General features: G+C 45.9%; 2 protein-coding genes across 4 annotated transcripts in view; both read right to left on the reverse strand.

Annotated features, from left to right (window-relative positions):
* The window catches only part of LOC146201226 (uncharacterized), a 53,787-nt gene extending 41,463 nt beyond the window's left edge, over nt 1–12,324 (reverse strand). Inside the window, exon 1 of the mRNA XM_084595691.1 lies at nt 12,171–12,324. The gene's annotated coding sequence lies outside the window, so the exon portion shown is untranslated. The remainder of the gene's footprint in view (nt 1–12,170) is intronic.
* Nucleotides 12,325–14,606: 2,282 nt separating this feature from the next.
* Wwox (WW domain-containing oxidoreductase) overlaps nt 14,607–25,093 on the reverse strand; it is a 29,666-nt gene continuing 19,179 nt past the window's right edge. For 2 of the 3 annotated variants that reach the window (XM_084595694.1, XM_084595695.1), the window contains exons 2-4: nt 22,727–23,304; nt 22,263–22,607; nt 14,607–15,403 (exon numbers count right to left, since the gene is read on the reverse strand). In XM_084595694.1, coding sequence (XP_084451820.1) covers nt 14,837–15,403; nt 22,263–22,607; nt 22,727–23,035 — 1,221 coding nt within the window. In that variant the 5' untranslated portion in view covers nt 23,036–23,304 and the 3' untranslated portion in view covers nt 14,607–14,836. Of the gene's footprint in view, nt 15,404–22,262; nt 22,608–22,726; nt 23,305–23,443; nt 23,461–25,093 lie in introns of those variants that run through there. The other variant, XM_084595696.1, reaches the window with a different exon arrangement.

The following is a 25,093-nucleotide window of genomic DNA, read 5'->3' on the forward strand; positions in this document are numbered from 1 at the left end:
CGGAATGTGCACACCTCGATTTCCTCTTCTTTTTCCTGGCTCTCCTTGACTCATCTTTGTAACAATAGAAAGGAATTCATTACATGGAGGTTCGTTAGATCTATGTTTAACTGAGAGCATTTTTACAAACACAACCCCACCGGGGTGGCGCAGTGGTTATGGTGCTCGACTACTCTGCCCAAGGATGCAGGATCGAATCCCAGCCGCAGCGGCCGCTTTTTGATGAAGGCGAAAAGCAAGGCACCCATGTGCTGTGCGATGTCTGTGCACGCTAATGAGCACCAAGTGGTCGATATTTCCTGAGTTTGCCACTATGGCATCTCTCATAGCCCGAGTCGCTTTGGGATGTTAAACCCCAGAAACCAAATCAAACCTCTTCTGCTTTGCCTTCGTGTTCAGCTGGTTCCCCTGAAGAACGTCCTTCTGAGTAGTCACGGTGCCTTGCTTGTTCTTTTTTGATCTTCAGACCGGCATCCTGGTGTCAGGCGCTTCTGCAGAGAAGAAAAGCCAGGAATAAGCCGCAGATTTGACGTATGGCATGTTGCCAAAGGTTAGTAATTAGCACCCCATTGTTTTTACTATTGCAAGAGGACTATTTCAGACTTTGCAAACAGGACATTTTTCAAAATTTTCTAAGCCTCAGAAAAAACTGTGGGCCTGCAGTCGGAAGAACCCCAACATTGAACGATGGATCGACGACATCATCAACCACTTGTACTGGGTGACCGTTATGGGCCTTGGGAATGGGGATTTGGTGGTGAGCATGTGGCTGAGCATGCTCAACCACATCTGCAACAAACTTGCTGGTCATGAGGGACCTTACAATGTATGTGTGCACGGCCCTCTCCAAAACCGAACCTGGATGAGACCAAGTAAGAGCTTGTTTTGAATGCTGTTTCTTGAATGCTTATTCAATATTGCATTCTAGGCTGCAGTAATAAAGTGCTAATTTGGCTCAAAATGATTTTTTTTTCAAGACTCAAAGGCCTTCCAGCGGTTGAAGGAAATTGTAGGCTCCCCTTCGATGCTGCGCGACATTCGTCAGCTGTCTCCGGATGTCCAGACGTTTTCGTTGGAATTGTTCCACAGCCTGCTGATCCAGTTTGCTCCCAAGGCTAATGCTTTCTCCCAAGAAGGGATGCAAGCAAGGTATGTTATCTTTAACACGTGGAATAGAACAGCAGGCTGGGCAGTTTGGTCGGTCTCCATAACATAGGCCATACAGGTCTATGTTTAAGCGTAAGGTTCCGATAACATCTGAATTCTCCAGAAAAGACATCGATGAATCTAGCTGAAAACACAGTTCTGAAAACAGAGATGTTGTTTACTCAAAATGATCTCTGCACCCGACAAGTTGCATATGTGTTGTGTTTTATGGCGCTAGGCAACTAGGGCCCTCACGCGCAAAACTCAGGGTGTTTGTTTAGCAGCTTTACATCTTTGAAAATAATCGAAAACAGAATAAATTTCGACAATGGTGTTCTCTCCTAGCAAGAGGCTTGGATGAAGTGGAATGTGTTCACTATTGAAACACATAAGATGTTTCTTCTGGATTTCCTCAAATTTCATGCACAATATTAAAATGTGGTTTACTGTCAGCTGTTAACCGCATGTATCACATGAACATTTTTCTTGTTCGAGGAGTATGATGCCTTGGTCTTGGGATTTAACACCCCAAAGCGACTCAGACAATGAGAGATGCCGTAGGGAAGGACTCTGGAAATATCGACCACCTGGAGTTCTTTAACGTGCACTGACATCGCACAGGATACGGGCGCCTAGCCGGAGGCAGCTGCAGAGGCCGGGATTCGATCCTGCATTCTTGGCCGCAGTAGTCGAGCGCTCTAACCACTTCGTCACCCCAGCGGGGCCACAGTATAAGTTCTGTATGAGATGTGGATGTCTAATGCCGAGGCAATAGAGGGCTTATTAAAAAAAGCGCTATTCTTGAACAATAGACTTGACGAAGTGGTTTGCTGTTTGTTTCACTATCCCATGAAGCCTGCCATTCAGCTCTCAGTTTACTCTGTATGTATTGCATACAGTATTTACGGGGCATGTAGATGTAATTTGTTACAGTGTTGTTATAGTGGCTGCGCTAGGCAGCCATCTATGGCCTTAGAAGCTATTTAATAGCAGACAACAATCCGCGTCAGTAATCCATGCCTGCTTTAAGCTTTTGCAACAATGAGAAGTGTGTTGGAGAGGACAATGCACATATGGGTGTGCTTGAGTTTTGGACATAAATTCATGAGTGTCTTCGTAGTGAAATGCAGTTGTAAGCTCAACGGTGTCTCTGGTCCTATGTTTTTAATAACACTAGCTTAAAAAAATGTGGAATGCAAGCAAATGACCTGACCACTTCTCTTGATTCAGGACTCAGTTGGCTGTAATGCACATCAACGAAAATTCCATGAGGGAGCAAGCGGAGACGGCGGACCGTGAGCACCACTGGAAAGTAAAGACCTTAAAAGCTCGAAAGGGCCACTTCTTTGTCTGTCCGCTAAAAGAGGAGCCAACATACAGTAAGCAAACAATGCATGACTCAACAAGCACCGGTAGCATCGCACTTAAAGAAGGAATTTTTTTTTAATTGTGCCTTCATTACAGGGGTTACTAGGTTTGCAATAATATCATAGGCTTGCTAGTGTATGGGTTAATACAAATTTGTGTCTAGTTGAATTGTTACCAACTTGAAGAGTATTATGCGTAATGTCGTGTTTTCATATAGTATCTACTTTTTTGCCTTTCCTGTAGACTACGTCGGCATCCTGCTGAAAGATGTGGTGGACAGGTGCGAAGGTTCCTCCTACCACGGCCACTCGATGGAAGCGCACTGGGTGCGCCCTGCTGCGTCGTGCCGCCGTCAATGGGCAAGCGCGTCCTTGGGGAGTTTACAGTTGCGCCCGCTATTTCTGCTGAGGGCGCCACTGTTCGGGGACACATCGCCGCCGGGGTCGCCGGCTCTGAGCGCGCGGTTTGCTTCCTTTCTAGGCGCGTTCGCCTCACGTCTGTGTGGTAAACGCAAACTTTTTTGTGTGCGCATGTGCAAGCATGTTAACGTTGAGACTGGATGCATTTGTTTTTTAAGGCGAAAGCCATTCTAGGCTCATGGAGCGAAAATCTATGCGCAGCTGTGCCTGTTATCTGTGCGTCGCATCTGTGCACTGGTGTGCCAGTCGCAAAAGCGGACGTGCAAGGAGGGAGATTAGGAATGAAAATGATTGATGGTGATAGGTAATCAATAAAAGTTATAGACATTGATAGAGGTAATGACTAATGTTAATGACTAATAATGGTTAATAATGACTAATATGATTTGTAATGACCAGTATATCAAACTACGACATGAAATGACCGCAATTGATTAGAAATGAGTAAAAGTGCTTAGCGATGTGTGGTAATGACTATAGCTAGGTATGACTCATCATTACTGTTAATGACTACAAAATGACCAATATGTGAAACGACATGTAATGACCACCGTTGATTATAAATGAATAACATGCTTAGTTATGAGCGATAAGGGCTACAATGACTATGCAGGCAGACTCATCATGACTGAGAAACGACCAATATATCAAACAACGACTTGAAATGACTAACTGTGGCAAACGATGAGAGGCAAATGATAGGAGAAGGCTAGGCTTTCACCGTCCTCCGCTTAAGAGACATCTAAGAGACCCTCTAATTTTATCTGCTGAGCTCGCTTCAGGCAAACACAGCAGCGAGGAGTGGAAATGCATTCGCTTCCTGTGAAATGAAAGCGGCGCTGAGGTTAAAAAGTCCAGATGCTGAAGCATAATGCCCTATCAGCTGCCATTGAATTTGCTACAAGGGACCGCAGATTGGACTTGTTGGTGATTAATTATAGGTTAACCGTGCAAACAACGTGACGGGAACACAGGAGAAGAAGACGGCACAACCGCGCTAGTTGTGTCGTCCTCTTTTCCTCACGTTATTTAACCTATTTAGTTATCAGGGAGCTGGCCAGTGAACTAGGATTTTGTGTTGTGAAGCAGATGAACACGACGAGGTAGCACCAGAAGCTTTTCTCGCAGGTTATGTTGCGAGGACATATCAGAAAAAGCTACGAAGGGTATTTTTTTTATATAAGCACGCAATTTGTTCTAAATTTTGCCCCGCTAGTCTGAGTGGCCTTGCAAGTAAAGGAGCCTGTGCATACAGCATTTGTTTACACTGTTGAGACTGTTTGAGCCGATGCGATAAAATGAAAAGCCACATTCCACAGAAAATCCGGCGCCCGCTCTGTCGGCGGAAAGTCGGAAAAAAAAAACCTCTCTGGTAAGAGGCACTTTAGTTGGTGATATGGCCAGACACCTTTGGCGCAATGAGAACACATGACATGTTCAATGTGGCAGGAGCTGCCAAACCAGAGAGAGTCAATAAGATGTAAGGGTGAAATGGGAATTATTGAAAGCGGGACCCTTAGATCCCAAGTCAGGCACACTATACTCCTATAGGGCACGTTCGTACGGCTTCGGTAAAGAGGGGCTTTATATAGCTATGTGTAGGGTGCTATTTCATATAATGCGGTGGCTTAAGGCTGCATATTAATAATATGCGTCAGAGGCAGCAATTACTGGATATGGTGAATAAGCAGGTAGCAAAGTGCGGGCACTCTAACGAGGCACCTCAAGGAGACTTAAGAACCCCAAGTTTTGTTTATCACTACCAGGTTGTTGCTTAATTTATACGATATTTGGTAATGGTTTTGAGGCGACATGTCAGTCGTGCAAGAGCCTGTTGCAGGAATTATGAGTCAACTGGACCAGTTACAGGTTAATGAAAACCAAGGACAATGGAGGCTTGATGTACCCCGCAAAGGAAGAAATCAAGCTTTGTCAGCTTACGAGCACCTTCATTAACAGGATGATGAAGTCTGAAGAGGTCCGGCGAAGTAGCAAGCTGTGTAAACTTTTGGTTTCATCATTGTTTTCTCACTGTACACTGTACCTGCAGCTAATCTATAAAAACAATAATCGTGCCCATGCTAAGGCGCTATGCAAGATATCATTAAGTTGGTGCCCCCCTGATAGCGAGCTGGGCTGGAAATGTCAACTCAACAGTGGAGCGATGTTATGGCATAAACCTCTCTCAAGAAAGGTTTTCCATCTGCGATTGGTAATTTTCTTCCTTTTTTTGTGTGGCCATTAAATAAGTGTACTCGGCTGCTCGCTGAATCTCAGCTGCAGTTGCGCTCTGACGCGTGAACATTCTTGTGATCACAGCTAAGAGTTTCACAACAGCAACACTCGATGCGCGTTCTTCCATTGAAAATTACGAACCAGCGAAATTGTATGGGTTTACGAGCAGCCAATAAAAATAGTAATAAAAACTTTTGGCGCACATACGTAGCACCTTGAGGCAGACCGGCTCTATCAAGCGCGCTTACTTTGTCCGGTCATGCAAAATGCGGGAATCCATGACAGATAGCGTTCTGGCGTACAAAGTTTAAGGTCTCCAACTGAGTCAAAGATCCCAGGTTATCATCTAGATTTAACCTAATAAACATCTTCATATTTCCACCGTAAAATTTGTCACAATGAGATAGAAAGGTTGGTTACATGTCGCATTTTCACAGAGGTTGCTCATAGTGGGACATTTTTTATTGGATAGCGCTGGCAGCTTAGAACAGGTTGATATCAATTTGTGTATAAAAGCTGTATGCAGGAATGAGTAAATGGTATGAAAATGACACACGGAATTCGCGACATAATTAAGTGGTTATGCATTAGGCTACCATGGCAGCTGAACAGCTTCGAATTGTTCACAGCCGGGTCACATTTTAATGTGACGAACAACTGGATTCGAATCGTAAAACAGCGCGAACAACGGTATAGACAAGAATGAGAAACACACGGGAACGTCTACCAACTTGCCCAATTGAACATTCTGGATTCGAATGCAACATCACGGTAATGAGCGCTCTCCAATCGATTGGCCTTGAACCACCGTCACTATAAGTTTTTCGGGATACACTCCAGTATACATCCTTGCCGAGCAAGCACTAAGTGCTGACATGGTCACACTAGACATGACAGTATATACTAATTCTTGTTGCCAAATTGTGTGAAGCGGGGCTCTTATATCCTTAAAATAATAGGCTTCTACCACGCCGACGCCTCCCGCAAAGCGCAGTCAGGCGCAGCTCTCCGCGCGTGGCTGTCCCCGAACGGTGGCGCCGCGGCGGTGGCGACTGGAAGTAGGCGCCTCCCGCCGGTTTCGGGCGACGTAGCAGGCCGCACCTAGTGCACTTCCATCGAGTGGCCGTGCTCCTACAAACAAAGTTTCAGAAAGAATACGACGCTAACTCTGAACCACATGACTAGCCATTATGATCGGCCAACGAAGGAACAACTCATTGATATCCGACACTCTCGGTTTTCCAAGCCTACTTCGCCACCTATTCCACTGCCTGCCCTACCATCAATCTCTACTTTTCAACCCTTACAAAACTCGACCCTTGACCCTCGAGAAACTCCACAGCAGGACTGTTCACATCAGCAAGGCGCAATGTCACAGCAAATGTCGGCATCTATACCTGCCGATACTACTGTGACACATGCAGGCCGCAGAGTCAAGCCTGTGATTAGGCTCGACCTCTAAAAGAAGGGAGAGGATGTGACAGCAGATCAGCAGCTGTGTGCCATAACCACTGAGTCACCACAGCCACGGAAGACCCTAAGCAACTACACTGCGTCACTGAAGAAATTGGCTGATGAATGCAATTTTGCAACCTTTTAAGAGCGTATGTTGTGCGAGTAGATTGCGAGCGGCATCGACGATGTAACCATGAAAACTCTGCTGTTGGAAAAAGCGAATCTGACTTTCGGAACTGTTACATGGCAATAGTCAAGCCGTATGCAATTCCCAGAGCAGGAGAACTTTTTGAGAGGCTGACAGAGAGTAAGGAGTGAACAAAATGCCTACCAGCAAGTGCCACCTGATAAAAATTGCCAAAAGTTCATCACGAACACTCTGAGAGGTTTGTGACATAGCAACCAATCAGCATGACTAGCCATGACCGTCAAAGAGTGTCATAACTGGTGCCCGTTTTACGTGTCTGATCACCAACGCCCCCTACATACATGTAAACTCTCGACCAGCCCATGTGTGCGTCAGAACGCGGCAACGACATCAACGCCAACAACGTGCGCACATGTACCCAGCTTAAATAAAGTTCATTTTTATAATCCCAAGGCATAACATGCCGTCATAAGAGGGCCAGAAGTAACAAGAGCAGCAGCCATTAGCACTACAACACCTGTGACTGCCATGGCAAGTCCCTTTTTACAACTGCCACTGCTGTTCACGCCTGGCGACAACCCAGCAACTGAATGAGAAGAATGGCATGAAGGCTTTTTGATCAACAAAACAGTCATAGAATATTCAGCTAAGTATGAAGCCGCAAGAAAAGCACTTCTCCATGTCTTGGGACCGTCAACACGACGTATCCAGCAAACGCTTCCGGACGCCCAGCCAAAATAATTTACACGGGTTTTTGTGATATGCCTTATGGCAAGCTTGCATAAAAAAAAAAAAAAAAAAAAAAGAAGATTCCGTGAAGGTTGTCATAAAGCAATTTCATAACTTATGTATGCTGTACAAGAAATGGTGTGGCAGCCAGGTCAAACCATCTACGAATTCGTCACCATGTTGAAACTACAGGCACGCAAGTACGACTTCGGACAGCAAGAGAGCCGCATGATTGGGGACCATATCATTGCAGGGATCAGGGACGATGCCCTACAGGAACGACTTTTCAGAGCCCGAACTGACGGTGGAGAAAATAATTTCAGCCTGCAAAGCTGCTGAAATCTCAAAACAGCATGTGTGTGATGTACAAGATAGGCAGGGAGAGGCTACTATGGATCGTTTATCGCGCAACTATGCTCACAACACGAGACAACATGCACATCCGCATTGTACCATCTCGCATCGCATGCAGCAACAATCTGGAAACTCTGCACAGCCTTCTCATCGCATATGCTCAAGATGTGCCATGAATCATCCATGAAGGAACTGCCTAGCATATGGTAGCTGCTGCTACTCTTGTGGCAAGTTTGGTCACTTTGCTGCTGTATGTCATCAGAAAGTGCGTATGCGTGCCTCAAGAAATGCAGTGTCGTCATTGGATATCCAACCAGATTCCTCTTTGAACATTCATCCAGTGTGCCTTAGCATGTTGACTGTGCACAGACTTCATGCAGCAGCACAATGGACAGAAGCAGTCAACATCAATGGGTTGGATGTTGTTTTCAAGCTCGACACAGGAGATGATAAAAAACCTCATTCCTCGGAGTACGCTCAAGAGATGCCAGAAGCAACTAAAGCTCACCTCTTCCAATGCGAAGGTCTCAACTTATGATGGCATAGAACTGCTAATACTCAGTGAGTGCAAAACGAAATCACTTGTGAAAGGCAAGGTCCATACTCTGACATGCCATGTCACCGGCAAAGAAGTTTTTCAGTACTAGGGGCATCTGCATGCCAAGACTTACAGCTGATCGCTCGTCTGAGTGGTGTGCATTTAAGCAGTAGCAAGCCGGATGCTCTTGACAAGAAAGGCTCACCACTGTGCAGCACACAGCCCACTTTTAGACTAATACTCTGTTGTTGTTGTTGTTTTTTTTTTTTTTTGGGGGGGGGGGGGGGGGGGCATTGGTCAACTACCAGGTGTAGTCAGCATCACCCCAGCAGATTCCCCTTGCCATCCAAGACAAGGTAAAGCATGAATTTGATAACATGGAAACAAAAGGCGTCATAAAAAAATACCAGAAACAACAGATTGAGTGCTTCCACTCGTCATTGTCATGAAAAAGGATAGAATCTTGCGATTGTGTTTACACCCCAGGCAGTTAAATGATGCAATCTAATGCGAGCACTACCACATACCAACGCAGGATGAGCTGCTTGCTAACCTGAGCAAATGCATTGTGTTTACAGAACTTGACGCTAAGTCAGCCTTCTGGCAGCTAACCCTCGATGAGCACAGCTCTTAAGCTGTGTACATTCATGACACCTTGGGGATGGTACAGGTTTCTTCGAATTTGCAGAGTGCGCCCGAGTTATTTCAGCGAGCATATCCTCTCAGGAATTGAGAATGTGTGACCCTACTTTGATGACATATATACTTATTGCGTCCAGGAACATTGAAGAAGACAATGTAAGGCTTTAGGAAGTGCTAGAGGTAGCATGACAGTGTAACTTGAAGCTGAATGCATCAAAGACAAAGGTTACTGTTCCAAGCATTGCCCACCTGGGACACCTAACACCAAATGGCTTGAAGCCAGATCCAGCTAAACTCCAGGCTATTGCTTCTATGAAGGCAACAACTACCAAAGAAAAGCTGCTCAGGTTTCTAGGCATGTGTCAAATTTTTAGCAAAGTTTGTTCCTTCGGCATATAAGAAAACCGCACAGCTCAGAGCCCTTCTGAAGAATGCTGCAGCATGGTATTGGGACGCAAACATAGGCAGAAGTTTTGACCAACCTCAACAGAGTTATCAAAGAGCCACCTGTCCTCAAGTACTTCAACTCAAGAGAGCCAGTCATCGTCTCTGCTGATGCTAGTGCATACGGACTAGGTGTAGTGCTGCTACAAAACCAACAACCAGTTGCATATGCCTCTGCATCACTTACATCAGCACAAAGAAACTATGCACAGACAACTTCTTGCAATAGTGTTTGCTTGTGAACACTTTCAATTTTATACATATGGCCGACCCGCGACTGAGCACACTGACTACAAACCATTGATTGGTCTCTACAAGAAAAACTTTGATGCAATCACTCCACGACTGCAACGTCTACTTCTGCGCCTTCAGAGGTACAACATTCATCTTGTGCATGTGCCAGGCAAGCACCTTACTATCACAGACACCCTTTCGCATGCCCCACACACACCTCTCCACGCTGACACATCAGATTTGGAAGAGTGGCGAGTTTGATCACTGCTTCAACTACAAAGCTGCAAGAGCTTCGTGTCGCAACTGAAAAAAACCCTTCTTCAGAAAGTTGCCCAGTATGTTCAGAATGGGTGGCCAAGGTATCAGAGTGTTGATGCATATTCTAGATTATATGCTCATTGCCAAGACGAGCTCCATCTGGTCTTCTGTATTGTGGAAGACTCCTTGTCATTCCTACATCCACACAGCACACCAAGGCATTATTGCAATGAAAAACAAAGCACATGCAACTTCATACTGGCCTACAATCGACAAAGCCGTTGAAAAAATGGTCGCCAGTTGAGAGCTCTGTCAGCAACACCATCATGGAGACGAACATACGAAGCCACTCTTCCCTGGCTTAAGGTCAACAAGTCTATGTTCGTCGAAACAACAAATAGGATCAAGTATGTGATCAAGTCCAGGGATGAAGGACGTTTCAGGAGAAACTGGTTCCATATTATGCCAGGCTTTTGGCAGTGAAGTTGCACAACACCTGAGGTCTGCTACTCCGTTCCCTCCAGTAATCTGCATCACTAGCAGTGCCATACCAACGTGTCCCATTAAGTTGTCACAACACGCTAGGGAAGGTGAATCGTTCCTCCAGCAAGATATCGCTGAAGACTACATGCTTATGCAAGAACTGTGCTGCACAGTCCTAGCCAAAAAAGGGCATGTTACATATGTCTTATCACCAACGCCTCCTACATACATGCACCCTAATTCAGGCTCTCGACCAGCCCGCGTGCATGTTAGAACGCGGCAACGGCATCAACGTCAACAATGTGTGCACATGCACCCAGCTTAAATAAAGTTCATTGGCCTTCGTAAACTGGCCTTCGTAATATTCGCACTCAAATTTCCTGCATGCTCTTGACCTACAAGTCACATGACCTCATGATGTCACAAGTTGCTGCCCTTCAGAGCTGTAGTTGGGGCAGATGCTGGAGATGGAATTGGACCTGCTCCACCCAGACCTCGGCATTAAGGTGCTACAGAACCAATTAAACAGAACACCAGATGTGGCTAAGGGCCAAAACCCAAGTTTTTTGGGCCAACCTGGAGACCAGGTGCTCACAAGGAACTTCCATCCAGGTCTCACTAGCTGCCTGCTGTCGTCACCGCGCAACGAACTTGTTTCATGGATGTGCCACTAGAGGATGGACAGTATTTAACTCGACACCTGGATTACATCCAGCCGGCAGTCTCGGCAGGATTTCGGTTTCAATAGCAATCCTCCAGTGCAGCTCTGGACCGCACTCCCAGCTTCGACACGGCTCAAAGACAGTTAACTCGTGGCTGCCTTGACTATGCAGATTTTAGGCAAGACCCTGGTGTAGGCGCCAAGAGAAACCTATTGTGCACTACTCACCTTAAGCAATAAAGGATGGGAGGGATGTGAGGAGGTTAGTTTGCCCTTTCAATGCCCAGGAACATTAAGGTTTCAAAAGGAATAAATATGGTGCACGTGACCCAGTGCGGTCAGAGCAGATCCTGCCCAAAATATGTGCATCAGCAGCCAGCATGGCCCAGGACTATGCAACTATCACAGTGCCTGCTTAGCCATCAAATTTCGAGCTGTCAGCTAGTTGCCCGTGATTACATCACAACTTAGTGGGAGAGCGAACTCGATGAAACCTTATGCACCAAGTATGACGACACTGATGGAAATGGAGATAGTTAAAAAAAAAAAAGGGGGGGGGGGGGGGGGAATCCTGGTCTGTATCTTACGCAATAAAAAATGACTTGACACCTGCAGTATATCTTGTTCATACACACACGGCAGGCAACCAGTGCTGTTTGCTCATATCCTCCTGGCACAAAATTTTGATTTAATGTCAATGAAGTAAGTACAATGCGCGACAGCTGAATAAATGCTAACAAAAACGCACTTTCAATTAGTTATGCACTGCCGTTTGCTACATACAGTGTTCTGCAACTTTATCGGAACCGTCTTGGAAAATTTTCCCGCCTCGACCGGTTCCGATAAAGTTGCGAGGAATCAAGCACCTAAGCTAGACTCTGGCTAGACATATCGCGCTGTGCGACACGTAGCACTTTTTAAACGTGATTCGTTACCATCTCCGCGTCTCATTCCCGCCGACCTAAGCTCGGTGGTAAACGGCAATTTGCTACTATCACCACTAAATTTTTGTTCCGTTTTTATTCCTATGCTATTATAAACCAAAAGGCTACTTACCACTGAGCATCTTTCTGCGCAGGATCTTTAAACGGCGTATATTTATAAGGCTCGAAGCCCAACTCGGCGCTCATTCGCAGAAGTCGTTCCTTGAGCTCGGGGTCCATTTCCAAAAAGCAGCGGGAACGAGACCAAAAAGACGACCGGCTGACGGGACAGCGAGCGAACGACAGAGCACGCAAACCGGAAGTAAACAAACCGATCCGATGGGTGACGTATGTCTGTGGGCGGAGCCTAGTCCCCGCCTGTCCACGGCCGGTCTCGGGGGAGAGCTCGCGAAGCGCTCTCTCCCTCGAGACCGGCCGTGGCCTGTCATAGAGTTGATACAAAGTAATAACTCTACGCCGCCTGTAATGTTATTTTTTTTCGCTCGCTCCCATGCAAGAGTTGAGAGGACAAGGGCAGGGGGTCATTTTTAATAGCCGCTATTTTTTGTTCTACGCAAGCTTGATTAAAAATGCTTGCGGGAGAATGCCTACATAACGCAAGCATTATCTAACCAACCTCAGACCCCCCTTTCTGGGACCCTTTATGCTTCCTTAGCCTGCCTTAGGCAACAGAGACAAGCAATGGACTTTCTATTTGCATATTTAAAAGACATTGGACTTCTTGACAAGCTATAATTTCACACTGCCTGTCAAACTCAGGCATTTTTCACGCTATGAACTCACGCATCTTTCACATTGTGAACTATGTAAGCCTATTTGGAGGACTATACATCTCGTCGCTTCATTGTTTAACATTACTCAATGACGCACTTTAGTATGCAACTATGGTTGCGTTCTATCTCCCCTACTTTTATTTTGAACACCTCTATAACACAACAACACAACCTCCTGCATGGGCCGCAATGAGGCCTGCAGTATGTATAAATAAACAAATAAATAAATAAACAAACAAGCGGTAGGACAAAAGACCCATACAATAGTTTATTTACACAGCAAGAAGTAAAGAAAGTTCTAGCTTTTGGCAAATGGACTGCACCTGGCCCTGATAAAATGTATTATGGAATGCTTTCCCTCTACCTGAACCTCCTGTAAAGGCCCCTTTGAAATTATTTAGCAAAATTTGGTTAGTGCAAACATGCCGCAGATTTGGAAAAGAACTGCTAGTCTACAATTTCTGAAACCTGAAATGCTACAGACCACTAGCTCTCACCAGTTGTCTAGAAAAATCTTTCAAAATGCTTTTAGACTATCATCATCAGCAGCAGCCTGACTATACCCACTGCAGGGCAAAGGCCTCTCCCATATTCCAATTAACCTGTTCCTGTGTTAGCTGCATCCACTTGACCCCTGCAAACTTCTTAACCTCATCCACCCACCTAATTTTCTACCGGCCCCTGCTACGCTTTCCTTCCCTTGGAATCCAGTTTGTTAAACTAAGCAACCATCGGTTATTCTCTCTTCGCATTATATGTCCTGTCCATTTCTTCGATTTCTGCTAGAATGTCAGTAATGAGTTATTTCTGACCCACTCTGCGCGTTTCCTATGTCTTAATGTTACCCCTACCATTTTTCGTTCCATAGACCTCTGCGTTGTCAACTTAAATAGAAGACTCTTCATTAGCCTCCATGTTTCAGCCCCATAGGCGAGTACAGGTAAGATGCAACTGTTGTATACTTTCCTCTTCAGCAATACCAATAAGCTGCTAGCCATAACCTTTTTTCTAAGATCCCATGAACTTGTTGACATTCATCAATTTGTAATAAGGCAAGTAATTACGACACCCACACAAGCACAGCCATATGGCCACAAAGGAAAGCTATATAGCTTTCTGAAGAACTTCATAGTTAAAGAAAAATTCGTCCTGGTCTGGGGACCGAACCAGAAACCACCGCCTTTCCGGGGCAGTCGCTCTATCAACTGAGCTAAACAGTATGGTCAGCAGATCGGATGGAAGGGCGTGAGTGAATTTATCAATAACTTGAAGTGGGAACTTGTTGGTAGAATATTTAGGGGAATCCCCGAAGTTGGATTAGATTTGTGGCTTCAAAAGAATGTGGTTGCAAAATAGCTTGCTGTACAACAAACCATCTAGTGCACCTTGCCAGCGCTGTCCTGGAATGATTTCACACTGCACAACCAGCATTGCCCTTCAGTTTTCTCGAATATGGTGAAAGCACACAACATGGAGGTGCGGGATCCTGTGGGATCCGGCAGATTTAGGCACCCATGGGAAAATGCTCAAGGTTTTAAATGACTCTCTCACACCATTCTTTTCAAGCATGTCTCCTCGGTGCCAAGAAACTTCCAGGAGAATGGAGTACCTCAGTGGTGTACTTTAACCACAACACTTCGCATTATAAAAACAAATGATTAGCAAAGTAATCCAAAAATTTATGCATTTTTGTATAGCTTCTGGTTATTACACTTTAAAATCAAGTTTACATTTAGAACACCACAATCCCTGCACCCACTGAATGAAAAACATGGTCACAAAACACAGCCAGATGGTTTATTTAACAAGTCCCAACTGGAACGTTGAAACATGGCGACTTGACTTCTTTTACCACAGCAACAGTGGCTGGCTGGCTCAAGCAAAAGGCTGTAGCAGCACTTTGCTCATGCCAAGAGGAGGTTCACTCCCGATGGAGAGCCAAAGCAAGGTTAGGAGCGCTCTTTCATCCGGCAGCCTCGGGCAGTGCTTAGAGTCTCCGCTAACATCACCGCACGCCATGCTCACTGCCCAGCCGAAGCAGTGCTCGGCTGACCATGGCCTGGCTCGTCTTCCAGAGAAGCCCCGCCAGCACTTCATCCTGGGCGGCCAAAGATGGCTTGCACTGGCAGCAGTTGTTGAAATAGCCACCCCCTGCGTCGGCCAGGTCGGGAGCTGTGGCACAGAGCACAGTGGTAGCAGCAGCTTGTGCCAGTGACTTTGTGAAGGGCCGTGCAAGTAGGAATAGTGTCCAGTAGAGCCAGCTTTCACGAGGCAGGCCACTGAACACCATGTTGCCGGGATGCACGGCATACGCACGCACACCACGCGGACCCCACTGCCGGTCCAGTTCGGCCGCAAAGAGCATGTTGCAGAGCTTAGTGTCGTTGTAGACCAGCATGGGGTAATGGCCGCGCCCAGTCAGGTTGGAGAGACGCTCCTCAGAAAAATTGGCAGCAGACAGGAAGCTGAAACGATGACTCTCAGACGCGAGCACGACGACTCGTGCAGGTGCTGATGCAACCAACAGTGGCTCCAAGAGCATGGTGAGATAGAAGTGGCCTAAGTGGTTCACCTGCAATCAAAAGGCACAAGCAAAGTATGAAAACTGAACACAGTTGTCCCACTGGAAAGAAGTTATGCACAGTTTGTTTCTTGGCGAAAAAGATTGCACATCTTCTGTTTGCTGACTGCAGTTGACTGGGATGTTTGGGATAGCATAAAGCCTTTGTGCATAAAGTTCCAAGGCTGAGTTCATAAAAGGAAACAAAAAGAGGCACAATCTTTTTGAAGCAGTCGCCCTTGGAATTGATACAAAGCTTCCAACACGCCTTGAGCCTCTGGAAGCAGTTCCGAAAAGCTTCCTTCGACAGGGCTGCCAGTTATTTTGCTGTGGTGCTCTGAACGACCAGCATGGCATCCAACTAGTATCCTTTTAGAGCTCTTTACACATTTGGAAACAGAAAAAAAAATGCACAGCGAGAGGTCACAAGAGTATGAAGGATGCAGAAGCACAGTTATAAAGTACACTGAGAGAATGCTTGTTTTGCACAGGGCAATGCACGACCTGGCATTTTCACACAAGGCTACACTGGCCACATTCCCATCGGTCAGGGAGAGGGCATCGCGGTGCATGTGTTTCAGCACAGATATAAAATTCTTTATTCACTGAGTGGGAAGAAGTTGCCACCTCTGGCATTAAAAAAAGCAATTTTCTTTTTTTCTGACTTCTGGCACTGCATCTTTCTCGATCCCTGAGAAAGATGCATGGGCCACTATTGGACTCTGCTTCTTCCTTTGATGAGAAAGCACCATTTTTCGCCTTCAGCAAAGATACTGTCAAAAAATGCAGCCTCCTTGACTGACCCCGAAAGCAAATCAGCACACGCTGATGCCTGCGCCTCCTTTTCGTCCTGTATGATTGATGTCTATCTCAACAGTCACTCACAGTAAAATTCGCCAGTGACTAATGACAAGGGGAATCACTTCTAGAAAAGAAAATAAATTGGTCCCAGAACGAACAAATTACGGTTGTTGAATACAAGGTATTTTCCCCTGCCAGTTCCCCTACTCAGGCGCACAGGGCAGCATTAATATGCCCATGGCAACATGCAGCTCCAAAATGGCCCCTGCTTTCTTTGAGGTGTACAGAGAGAGAGCTGTACAGGTCAGCTCTAGGTAGCACTTCATTGGAGCCCACCCACAGGACTACCTATTTGCAATCTGTGTGACTCAGCATTATAATGCAGTGTCACTGGCACAAACAAAACTCCAATGTTCTGTTTGTGCTTCTGTGCCCTTACATTTGTATTATTAAAGAGAAATACTGACTGCCATCAAGAGCAACTGCACTGCCTGGCATTCTCCAGTATAGCATGTACCCTCAACTAAAGTCTTTCAAATAGTCTTCGCTGGCTTGGCATAAGTGCTGATAAGTCTTTTGGCACGCTGTGTACTGGTATCCATGCCAGTTACTGAAGCATAGGAGACCACGACCTAGGCATGTAAGATGAACATTCTGCCAGTAGCAAGATTGATCAAAGCTGGAGGGTTACGGACCATGCTAGTTGTCTGCTAGCCATTAAGCTGACAGGGTCTTCCGCTCTGATTATGCACATGCATGCAGACGGTCTTCACAGGGCCACTGCATCCAATGCAGCCAAAGAAAACAGTGCAGGCACAGAGGTACCTGGATATGGTGCTTCGCATGGCCTGCCACTTCGCTTCAGTGCACACTGAACTGGATGCAACGACGCTCCGAAAAGAGCGACCACCTGCTCGCATGTTCCCACTAAGAGCCAACTATCCTGTACATACCCCAACTCATGCAATGGCTAGCTGCTATTTCATGGTATAAGTACCCTCATATTGGCTTGTTTGCCTATGCTAATGAAATAAATATAAATCAGGCTCTTTGTACACTGGAACGTGACCAGTACACCATGCACAACTACAATATCCGCTGTTTCAGAAAATGCATTTCGAGCATATTGGCAAAAACATTAGTAGATGTGTGCTGAAACATACTGGCAACTGACAGGTATACAAACAACGGCATACCCCTATCAGCATTCTTTCATGATGCCATAATACACACGCTCGCTCATGATACCTTTGCTCAAAATCAGAATATGTGTACTAACTGAACTGCCATATCCTCTTTGCACATGGACAATTGAGTGGTATGGATTATGATGTATTTGTGGGCATAAACTAATAAAGATGTGGAAGAAAGACAAAGGACATGTGGCATGCCCTGCATTTTCAGTCTGTGTCTCTGTAAAGTTCACACACACAACTAAACGTTCATCACGAATGGCATACAACTCGTTTTCTATTTGTTGACCTCATTGTCTTATGAACTAGATGACCCATTTTTCTAAGGGTGCGTCTACGTCTAGGAACCTTTCTCTTTTTTTGTTATTAACTTGACTGAGAGCTATGATGCCACCATGATAGGCAAATTATGATGCTTCTGGTTTAGTTTTATGGGGTCTAAAGCATGTTTCACATTCAAGAAAAAGCACTAGCGATTTGTGTCGCGGCGACGCAAAAACCTATTTTCAGCCATTGCAGCGGCTCGAGCGACGCAGTTCCAGCACGTAAATTTTTCGCTATGTCACTAGCACTTGCCACTGAGTTCGCTCAATCGCTTGCATATGAACCGGACTCATCATCCCAAGAAAGTCATGCTATGAAGGGAAGACAACTTGGAACGAAAGAAATAGACCTTTTCCTAGTCTAGTAATGATGATTCCACAGTAATTAAAGGCAGTAATGATGATTCCGAAGACCAAGCACGCACACACACATGCACACACACACACAAAAGAACAAGTGCCAGCTAGGTTGGCTTGCCTGCACAGCACTGCCAGCACACAATGGTGGCAAGCCAAGAGCCAGTTAGGGCAGCTTCTCCACAGTACAGCCATGTAGTGTAAAATATAGTACATCAGCGCAGAGGCCACTGACACTTTCACCCCCTCCATGACAGCAGACATGATGACCACAGGATGGTATTGCAAGGTTACAACCATCCATGCTGGGACTGCCCTGTCAACTGGTCAAGAGGTATGAAGGTATGCTGACTGCAGGGCTAGTAATTAGTAGTAATTCCTCCTGTCACTGCACCTTCCATTACTGGCCCTGCACTGTTGGTGAGTGAAAGACAGAAACACTATAGCGCAAGATAAAAGTGTCAACCTTGGCACAGATGTTTACCCCGCCAGACACTTGTGTAGGGAGGTGAAGCCTAATGCCTGCCATCCAAACAGGCCCTGCAAGTTATAATTCAACCACTTCATGGCCAACCGCATTCGATATAGAAAGTATAAACTGCATATGGTGGTTGATTTGCAACATGTTACATGACACAATGACCAAGTTAGGGCCATTGTCCCTATCTTGGTCAGGGTCATTAAAAGAACAAAAGGCAAATTACATCGATACAGACAAGCGTCAGCCCGTGACGTCAGTGGAGATGAGGCGGCGCTGGCGACAACAGTGACTTTCAGGGTGTAGGCAAAAGACCGAGCAGTCTGCATTGAATGCGTGCCACTTGCTGTGTTTTCGAGTATAATTCTTAATATACCTGCGAGCTGTATGGTTGGTTGCGCCACGAGGCACAAAAAAGAAATCGCGCCTGTTTTCACATGTTTCTTGCGGTTGGATAAAGATGAGAACAAACGGCAGTGGCGTTGAGTAGACCCTTCGGCGACAGATCGTACGTTGCACTTCTGCATTGAGACTTGGTCATTTAGTTTGCAACTTTAATTTTCGCAGTTGCTTTTCGGCCGCACAACGAAGAACGCAATAGCAAACGCTTGCAGCTTGTACACATTTTGTTTTATAAAGTACTATGAAGTCATAAGAAGTTTTGACCCGATATTCTGTGTGCGTATGATCTTAATCGAAGGCAGGAAAGCCGTGCTGTGACATCCCATTCACCTGCAGTACTGCCCGCGTATATGCTCATACAGAAAAGGACACAAAAGCTGCTGCGAAGGTAACTGCGCAGTTACTTTGATTGGTCACTCCAGCACTATATTGCCGTAACAGGCCCGGTCTTGTAAAGTAGTTTTTTTCTGCTTTCACTTTCGCGAGTTTAAACGGACAACACTTCATCACCAGCCCTAGAAAGCAAGTAAACATCATTAGAATCCTGCAAAGTCATGCAGCGTTATTTCTCAGATTATTAAATTTTCTTTTGGAGGTCATTAGGAACCTGACGAAAGAATTAAATATCCACGTACAACCTAGCTCTGATCGAGCAGGATATTTAAGTTTGGTATATGGTATATAAAGTTTAATGTCTGAAAGTGGCTTCGGCTATGATGGGTGCAAAATAAGCAGTATAAGATGACGCACATCTGAATAAAAATGTTCCAAGTATATTAAAAAAAGATCAGCATATCACTTATATTTCGCTCCAAGCGATCATGGAGAATGTTACCTTTGCACTCATGCACCTTTCCTATAGAGTGAAGAGAACAAAAAAAAGAACAAAAAGAAGCTTTTAAGACTTCATGTATATATTAGAAAAGAAAATGTTTGGGCGTGTAGGTTCATTGTCAACAAAGCAAAGCGCAAAAACGACAGAGGACGAGGCAAGGACAGGACATGCGCTACTATCAACAAATGTTTATTGCGGTTCCCGAGCACACATATACATATACACTTCAGTATCACAAGGGAAAGACGGTACGACAAGTACAAAGGCCGCCTAAGCTAAGAAATCCAGCCCTGTTTTTGATAGATCCACTGACGGTTTGCTAACGCATTCATCCCATGACCGTGATATTTACAACACTTCCACAATCTTCCTAGTCAGGCCGGTACGGTGGCGATACAAAGCAATTGCTTGGCCGAACAATTGCTCACGGTCCCACGTTTTACAATGCGCAGCTAACTGTCTATCTATGGCAATGTTGCCGACCTTTTTAGAGTGTTCTTGCAGTTGGACGTTCAGACATCTTCCAGTTTGGCCGATGTAGTGTCTACCACACGAAAGCGGGATTTTGTACATAACATCCTTCTGGCGAGGTACTAAGGGATCCCTGTGTTTGATATTGCACGCTGGGTTTTGCGTACATGTGGGACAACTTGACCTACAAAGGCTCATAAGCTTCTTTGGCATGGAAAACAAAACCTTTACTCCGGATCGCTGCCCCACCTTCTTCAGATTGTGCGAGAAACCATGCATGTACGGGATGACAGCTATCTTCTCTGCATCTCATCTTTCTCTTCTCCTATTTTCTGCTGTCTGCTCGTCATTGAGGGTAGCCTCAGATTCCCATTTGTGATTCATGCCTCCACAATGAAAACCATCACATGATTTGGGTAATCCGCCGCCTCCAAACAAGCAACCTGTGAAGCGATTGTAAAATGTGTGACCGTGAGACACCGTGCTATCCTTTGTTCGGCCAAACAATTGCTTTCTATCGCCACCGCACCGGCCTGACTAGGGAGATTGTGGAAGCATCACAGAAAGCACAGTCAGGCGATGAATGCATTAGCAAACTATCGGTGGCTCTATCAAAAACGGAGCTGGATTTCTTAGCTTAGGCGGCACGTGTGCTTGTCGTACCTTCTTTCCCTTGTGATACCGAAGTGTGTGTGTATGTGTGTGTGTGTGTGTGTGTGTATATATATATATATATATATATATATATATATATATATATATTTATATATGCTCCGAAACTGCAACAAACATTTGTTGATAGTAGCGCATGTCCTGTCCTTGCGTCGTCCTCTGTCGTTTTTTCCGCTTTGCTTTGTTATATATATATCAACCTGTGAATGACCTTGAAGCATCTACACGATGAAACAGACGTGAAACTTTTTTTATCGATCAGGATAAAACAATTTGGCTTCAGAATATTCGCACGCACAAACTAGTTTCGAAGGCAGCATCGCTTGGCACTGTGTAGGCACGCTGCCTTTTTGCCTACACCCCATGTCACTGTTGATCGCAGCGCCACCTTTGTTTACAAACATGACGCTTGTCTATAGAACTGGTGCAGTAGTCTAAAGTGCTCTTCAGGTAATGATTGCTGTCTCGCAGCTCGCGCCTGCTACTGGCAGTTCCGCCATCTTTCCAAACTAAGACACAAAAGTTACCATGCTTGCCCAGCATTCTTTACATTAGGATACACAAAATTAGGTACATTACTGAATAAACAAGCTAAAAAAGTGCTTCAAGAGGGTGGAAAGTTGGGTTGGTTGGTGGGTGATCTTGTGGCTAAAAACAGTGCTAACACGAGACGAAGGAGAGAAGGGAAAAAGTCGTGCACCCTCCCTCCCTCATCTTGTGTTAGCACTGTCACAAGCTAGAGAAATGCAACTTAGGAAAGAATAGTATGCAGGCCAGTGGATGGGACATGAATAACAGTCGAAGTTCCGCCCTGCGTTATCACCTGCCTCTGTCCGGTCTTTCCTGTGTTGTTTCTATTCCATAATTACCAAAAACGTTTTGTAGCGTTTCTTCATCAACCACACTGTGCATATGAATGGGCTCCTTGACACTGTACTTTGATGTCAATGACAAGGGTTGCACAAATAAGCAAATCACATGAAGAGACAAGGCAGTATTAGGCACGGAACAGGACGCACCAGTCCTGCGTCTTTCTAAGATATTTCCGAGACATAACACTACTTGCTGAATTTTGAAAAACTCTAAAATGTCCAATTATGTTTTCTACTTAACTATGCAGAGCCAGCTCCAAGAACCAAGAGCCAAGTGTTTGCCCCCAGAACTTGTGACCAAAACAATTCATTCTTCATCCCACATCAGTAACAACATAAACTTGTAAAGTGCCAAGAACAAGGCTGGTGAGATCAGCTGTGTGTGGCAAACTTTTGCAGACAAGGCACTGGATGCATTCCAGAAAAGCCCGAACACATGGTGACCCCTGGCCACTCATGAGACGAACCTGGAAGGTGCGCTCAAAGCCATCCTCGGTGAGCGAGTGGGGAATGGCAAACACTCCAGCATTGAGGATCAGGATGTCCAGGTGCTGGTGCTGCTGCACAAAGGCTGCGGCAAACTCGCGAACCGACCGCAGGGAAGCCAAGTCCAGGGACAGGAAGGTCAGCTTGACACCCGGCCGTTCAGCCTGTGCTCGAGCTATTGTCTTGGCCACGCTGTCAGCTGAGCGACAAGCGATAACTACTTCACAACCATGAGCGGCCAGGGCGAGTGCAGTCTCCAGGCCAATGCCAGAACTCGCCCCAGTGACCACAGCCGTCTGGCCGTCCAAGTTGCACCCGTGCAGGACCTGATGGGAAGATGCATCTACACTCGCAAACGTTCCGGTTAAATCTGATGGCCACATTTGACAATATTTTCCAACACATTTTTCATTCGGGAAGGACAGCAATGTGCCTGCAGACCGACCTGAGCGGCCGTAGAGCTGGCATCGAACCGCTGCCGGGGCGCTCCCTCCTCGACGGGGAATGCGAGCCGCGGGTCGGTACGGCTGCGACGCCCCGAGGCTCGCTCCACGAAGGTGCCGTCGCCGCCTCGCTCCCAGCCAAAGGGTAGCTGCGGCGAGACGCGCTTGCGGCGGCCGGTGCGCGGGTGCGTCCACTGGGTGCGCTGGCCGAGATGGTCCGCATAGTAGACGGCGCCGTCGCTCGTGGTGCGCTCCTCCCAGCCCGCCGGTAACTCGTCCTCGCTGTCCGTCTCTGGAAGCATCCCAGCCATCACGGCCTAGGAAACAAGCACCGTGGCTACACCCTGGCCGTCGCTGAGCTGCTGCTACTTCTCGCCTTGCCTTGTCAGATGGAAGGAAGGATGCACTGCAGCTCGTGCTGCAGTTCCGTAGATTGCGCGATTTGGCTCTTGCGAAGAAACCGCTCCACCTTGAAAGAGCGAGTTTTCAAGGCGATGCCGATGGTGATCATATCCGTCATATGTCGACCAAGGTCCGTCTCTTGTCCACCTGCCCTTCGGGAACCCGCAGCTGGCTGTAGCTAGAAGGAATGGGTCGGGACCACATAATAAAATAATTAGCGGTGTCTTTCTAATCATTCCGCTAGTCTTTGGTCAACTCGGTCACGAGGACGGCAAGGACGGTGCGTGGTAGAAAGTACCCTTCTAAGAACACTATACCTTCTAGAACACTGTAGTAGAAAGAACAATCATCTGTGTTTCATAAGGAATAAGCCAACAATTTTTTAAAAATTTAAAGAAAAAAAAAAAAACGAGGATGGTGACCACAGTGATGGTGACATTGAGGTTTGGTTTTGGGCGGAGACTGGTGACACGCACCGTGGCAGCAGTAAAACGCTGCTGCCACGCACAAAATACGTCACCCTACGTCATCATAAACTAAGCAAAAGAAAAAATGTGCGCAACAGCAAGTGAAACCTTTATAATACTAATTTATAACTTAAAATTCTGGCTTAAAATAAGTTATTGTTCATTTTCTTAATAATTTTAACTTATGTGTATCGGCGGCGTTGGCATGGCGTTGGCGCGTTGGTCATAGCGTTGGTCGCGCACTGGTCTCATGGCTTATTTCCATGCCTATTTCAGTCGAAGCGTTTCGCGTACTCATGTATCAAATAGTCCTTGCTAATCTCCTTGCTAATCTCTGGATTAGCAAGGAGGATTTGAGAAATCCGCGCTTGGTTGCTACAATCAAGCACGGAGTTTGGACGCGCTTGATTGTGACGTACAGTTGCAGACGAAGTTTTTCTCGTGTAGGGCAATTTCTAGCTTCGGGTTCGGCTGTGCATTGTGCGCTTCATTCGGCGCAAGGGAATTATGCTCCCCGTGGGCTGCTTATCTCGTTGTTCTGCCGAAGGTATTCCGCCTTCAAATACGCAGTTGGTGCAGTGTTCTGTTCCATAGCTCTAAGGCTGTACGTTATGGCACTGCATTTATTTACCTCCGAATTCCTTTTTGCGGTCAGCTAGGCTACGCGTTCGCAATTAATAATTCAGTGTTTAATGTATCTGATAGAGACAGGAAATACAGGCTGTATGGCCGGTTAATATCGCTTGTCAGAAAGAAACTGCAGGCAGCAACAGCTGGTGAATATTCGAGGTTGCTTTGGTTGCCTTTGGTACTTATATGAAACTATATATGTATGACCGCGAACTGGGTTTGCATTATGGCTCAGCAGTGTGGCTGATCAATCTGTAAGTCAGAAAAAACGGTACATATAATGCAAACTCCTGTTTTTGGAAGGTTTATTTGTACTGAGTGTGCCCTGTATCTGAATTAACTCAGCAGTTTTCGTGGAGCCTCCCCGCCCATACTTCTATAGTTTCCATCTTTCAGAGATTTGTTCAAGTCAGTGCAGTGGCATCGTCTTTTGACTTGTTATTATGTGAAAGTTGCGATATGGGCAGTATGGTATGTTTTTCATCGAGACACTGGCCCAGTCAAGAAAAAAAATGATTTTCAATTGAGGTTTGCAGTTGCAAAATTTCTAAATATGCTTTCGGCACAGACTCGAAGCACCAGTTTGAATAAATTGAACATTCCAATTAGGCAGTTCAGCTAAGGCCTCCAGTTTTGATGCTTATTTTGCTGGCACTGACCTGAAATGGCAGCTTCAAGCGGGCGACAGGCAAGCATGCATTCATATGACACATAGACCATAGGAACACTATATATGCCCGAAGAGTTGACACGATCTTTTCTTTGTTGGGGCTTAGCCTCGCACATTGGACCCTCCTCTTGCATTCAGTGGCAGATCTTCAGGAGTCAGAGTTCCTTCGTTTAATCACAACTTATGTGGTTATATAAATT

This window comes from Amblyomma maculatum, chromosome 2, assembly GCF_055883805.1.
Source record: "Amblyomma maculatum isolate TAMU_Amacu chromosome 2, ASM5588380v1, whole genome shotgun sequence".
NCBI lineage: Eukaryota > Metazoa > Arthropoda > Arachnida > Ixodida > Ixodidae > Amblyomma > Amblyomma maculatum.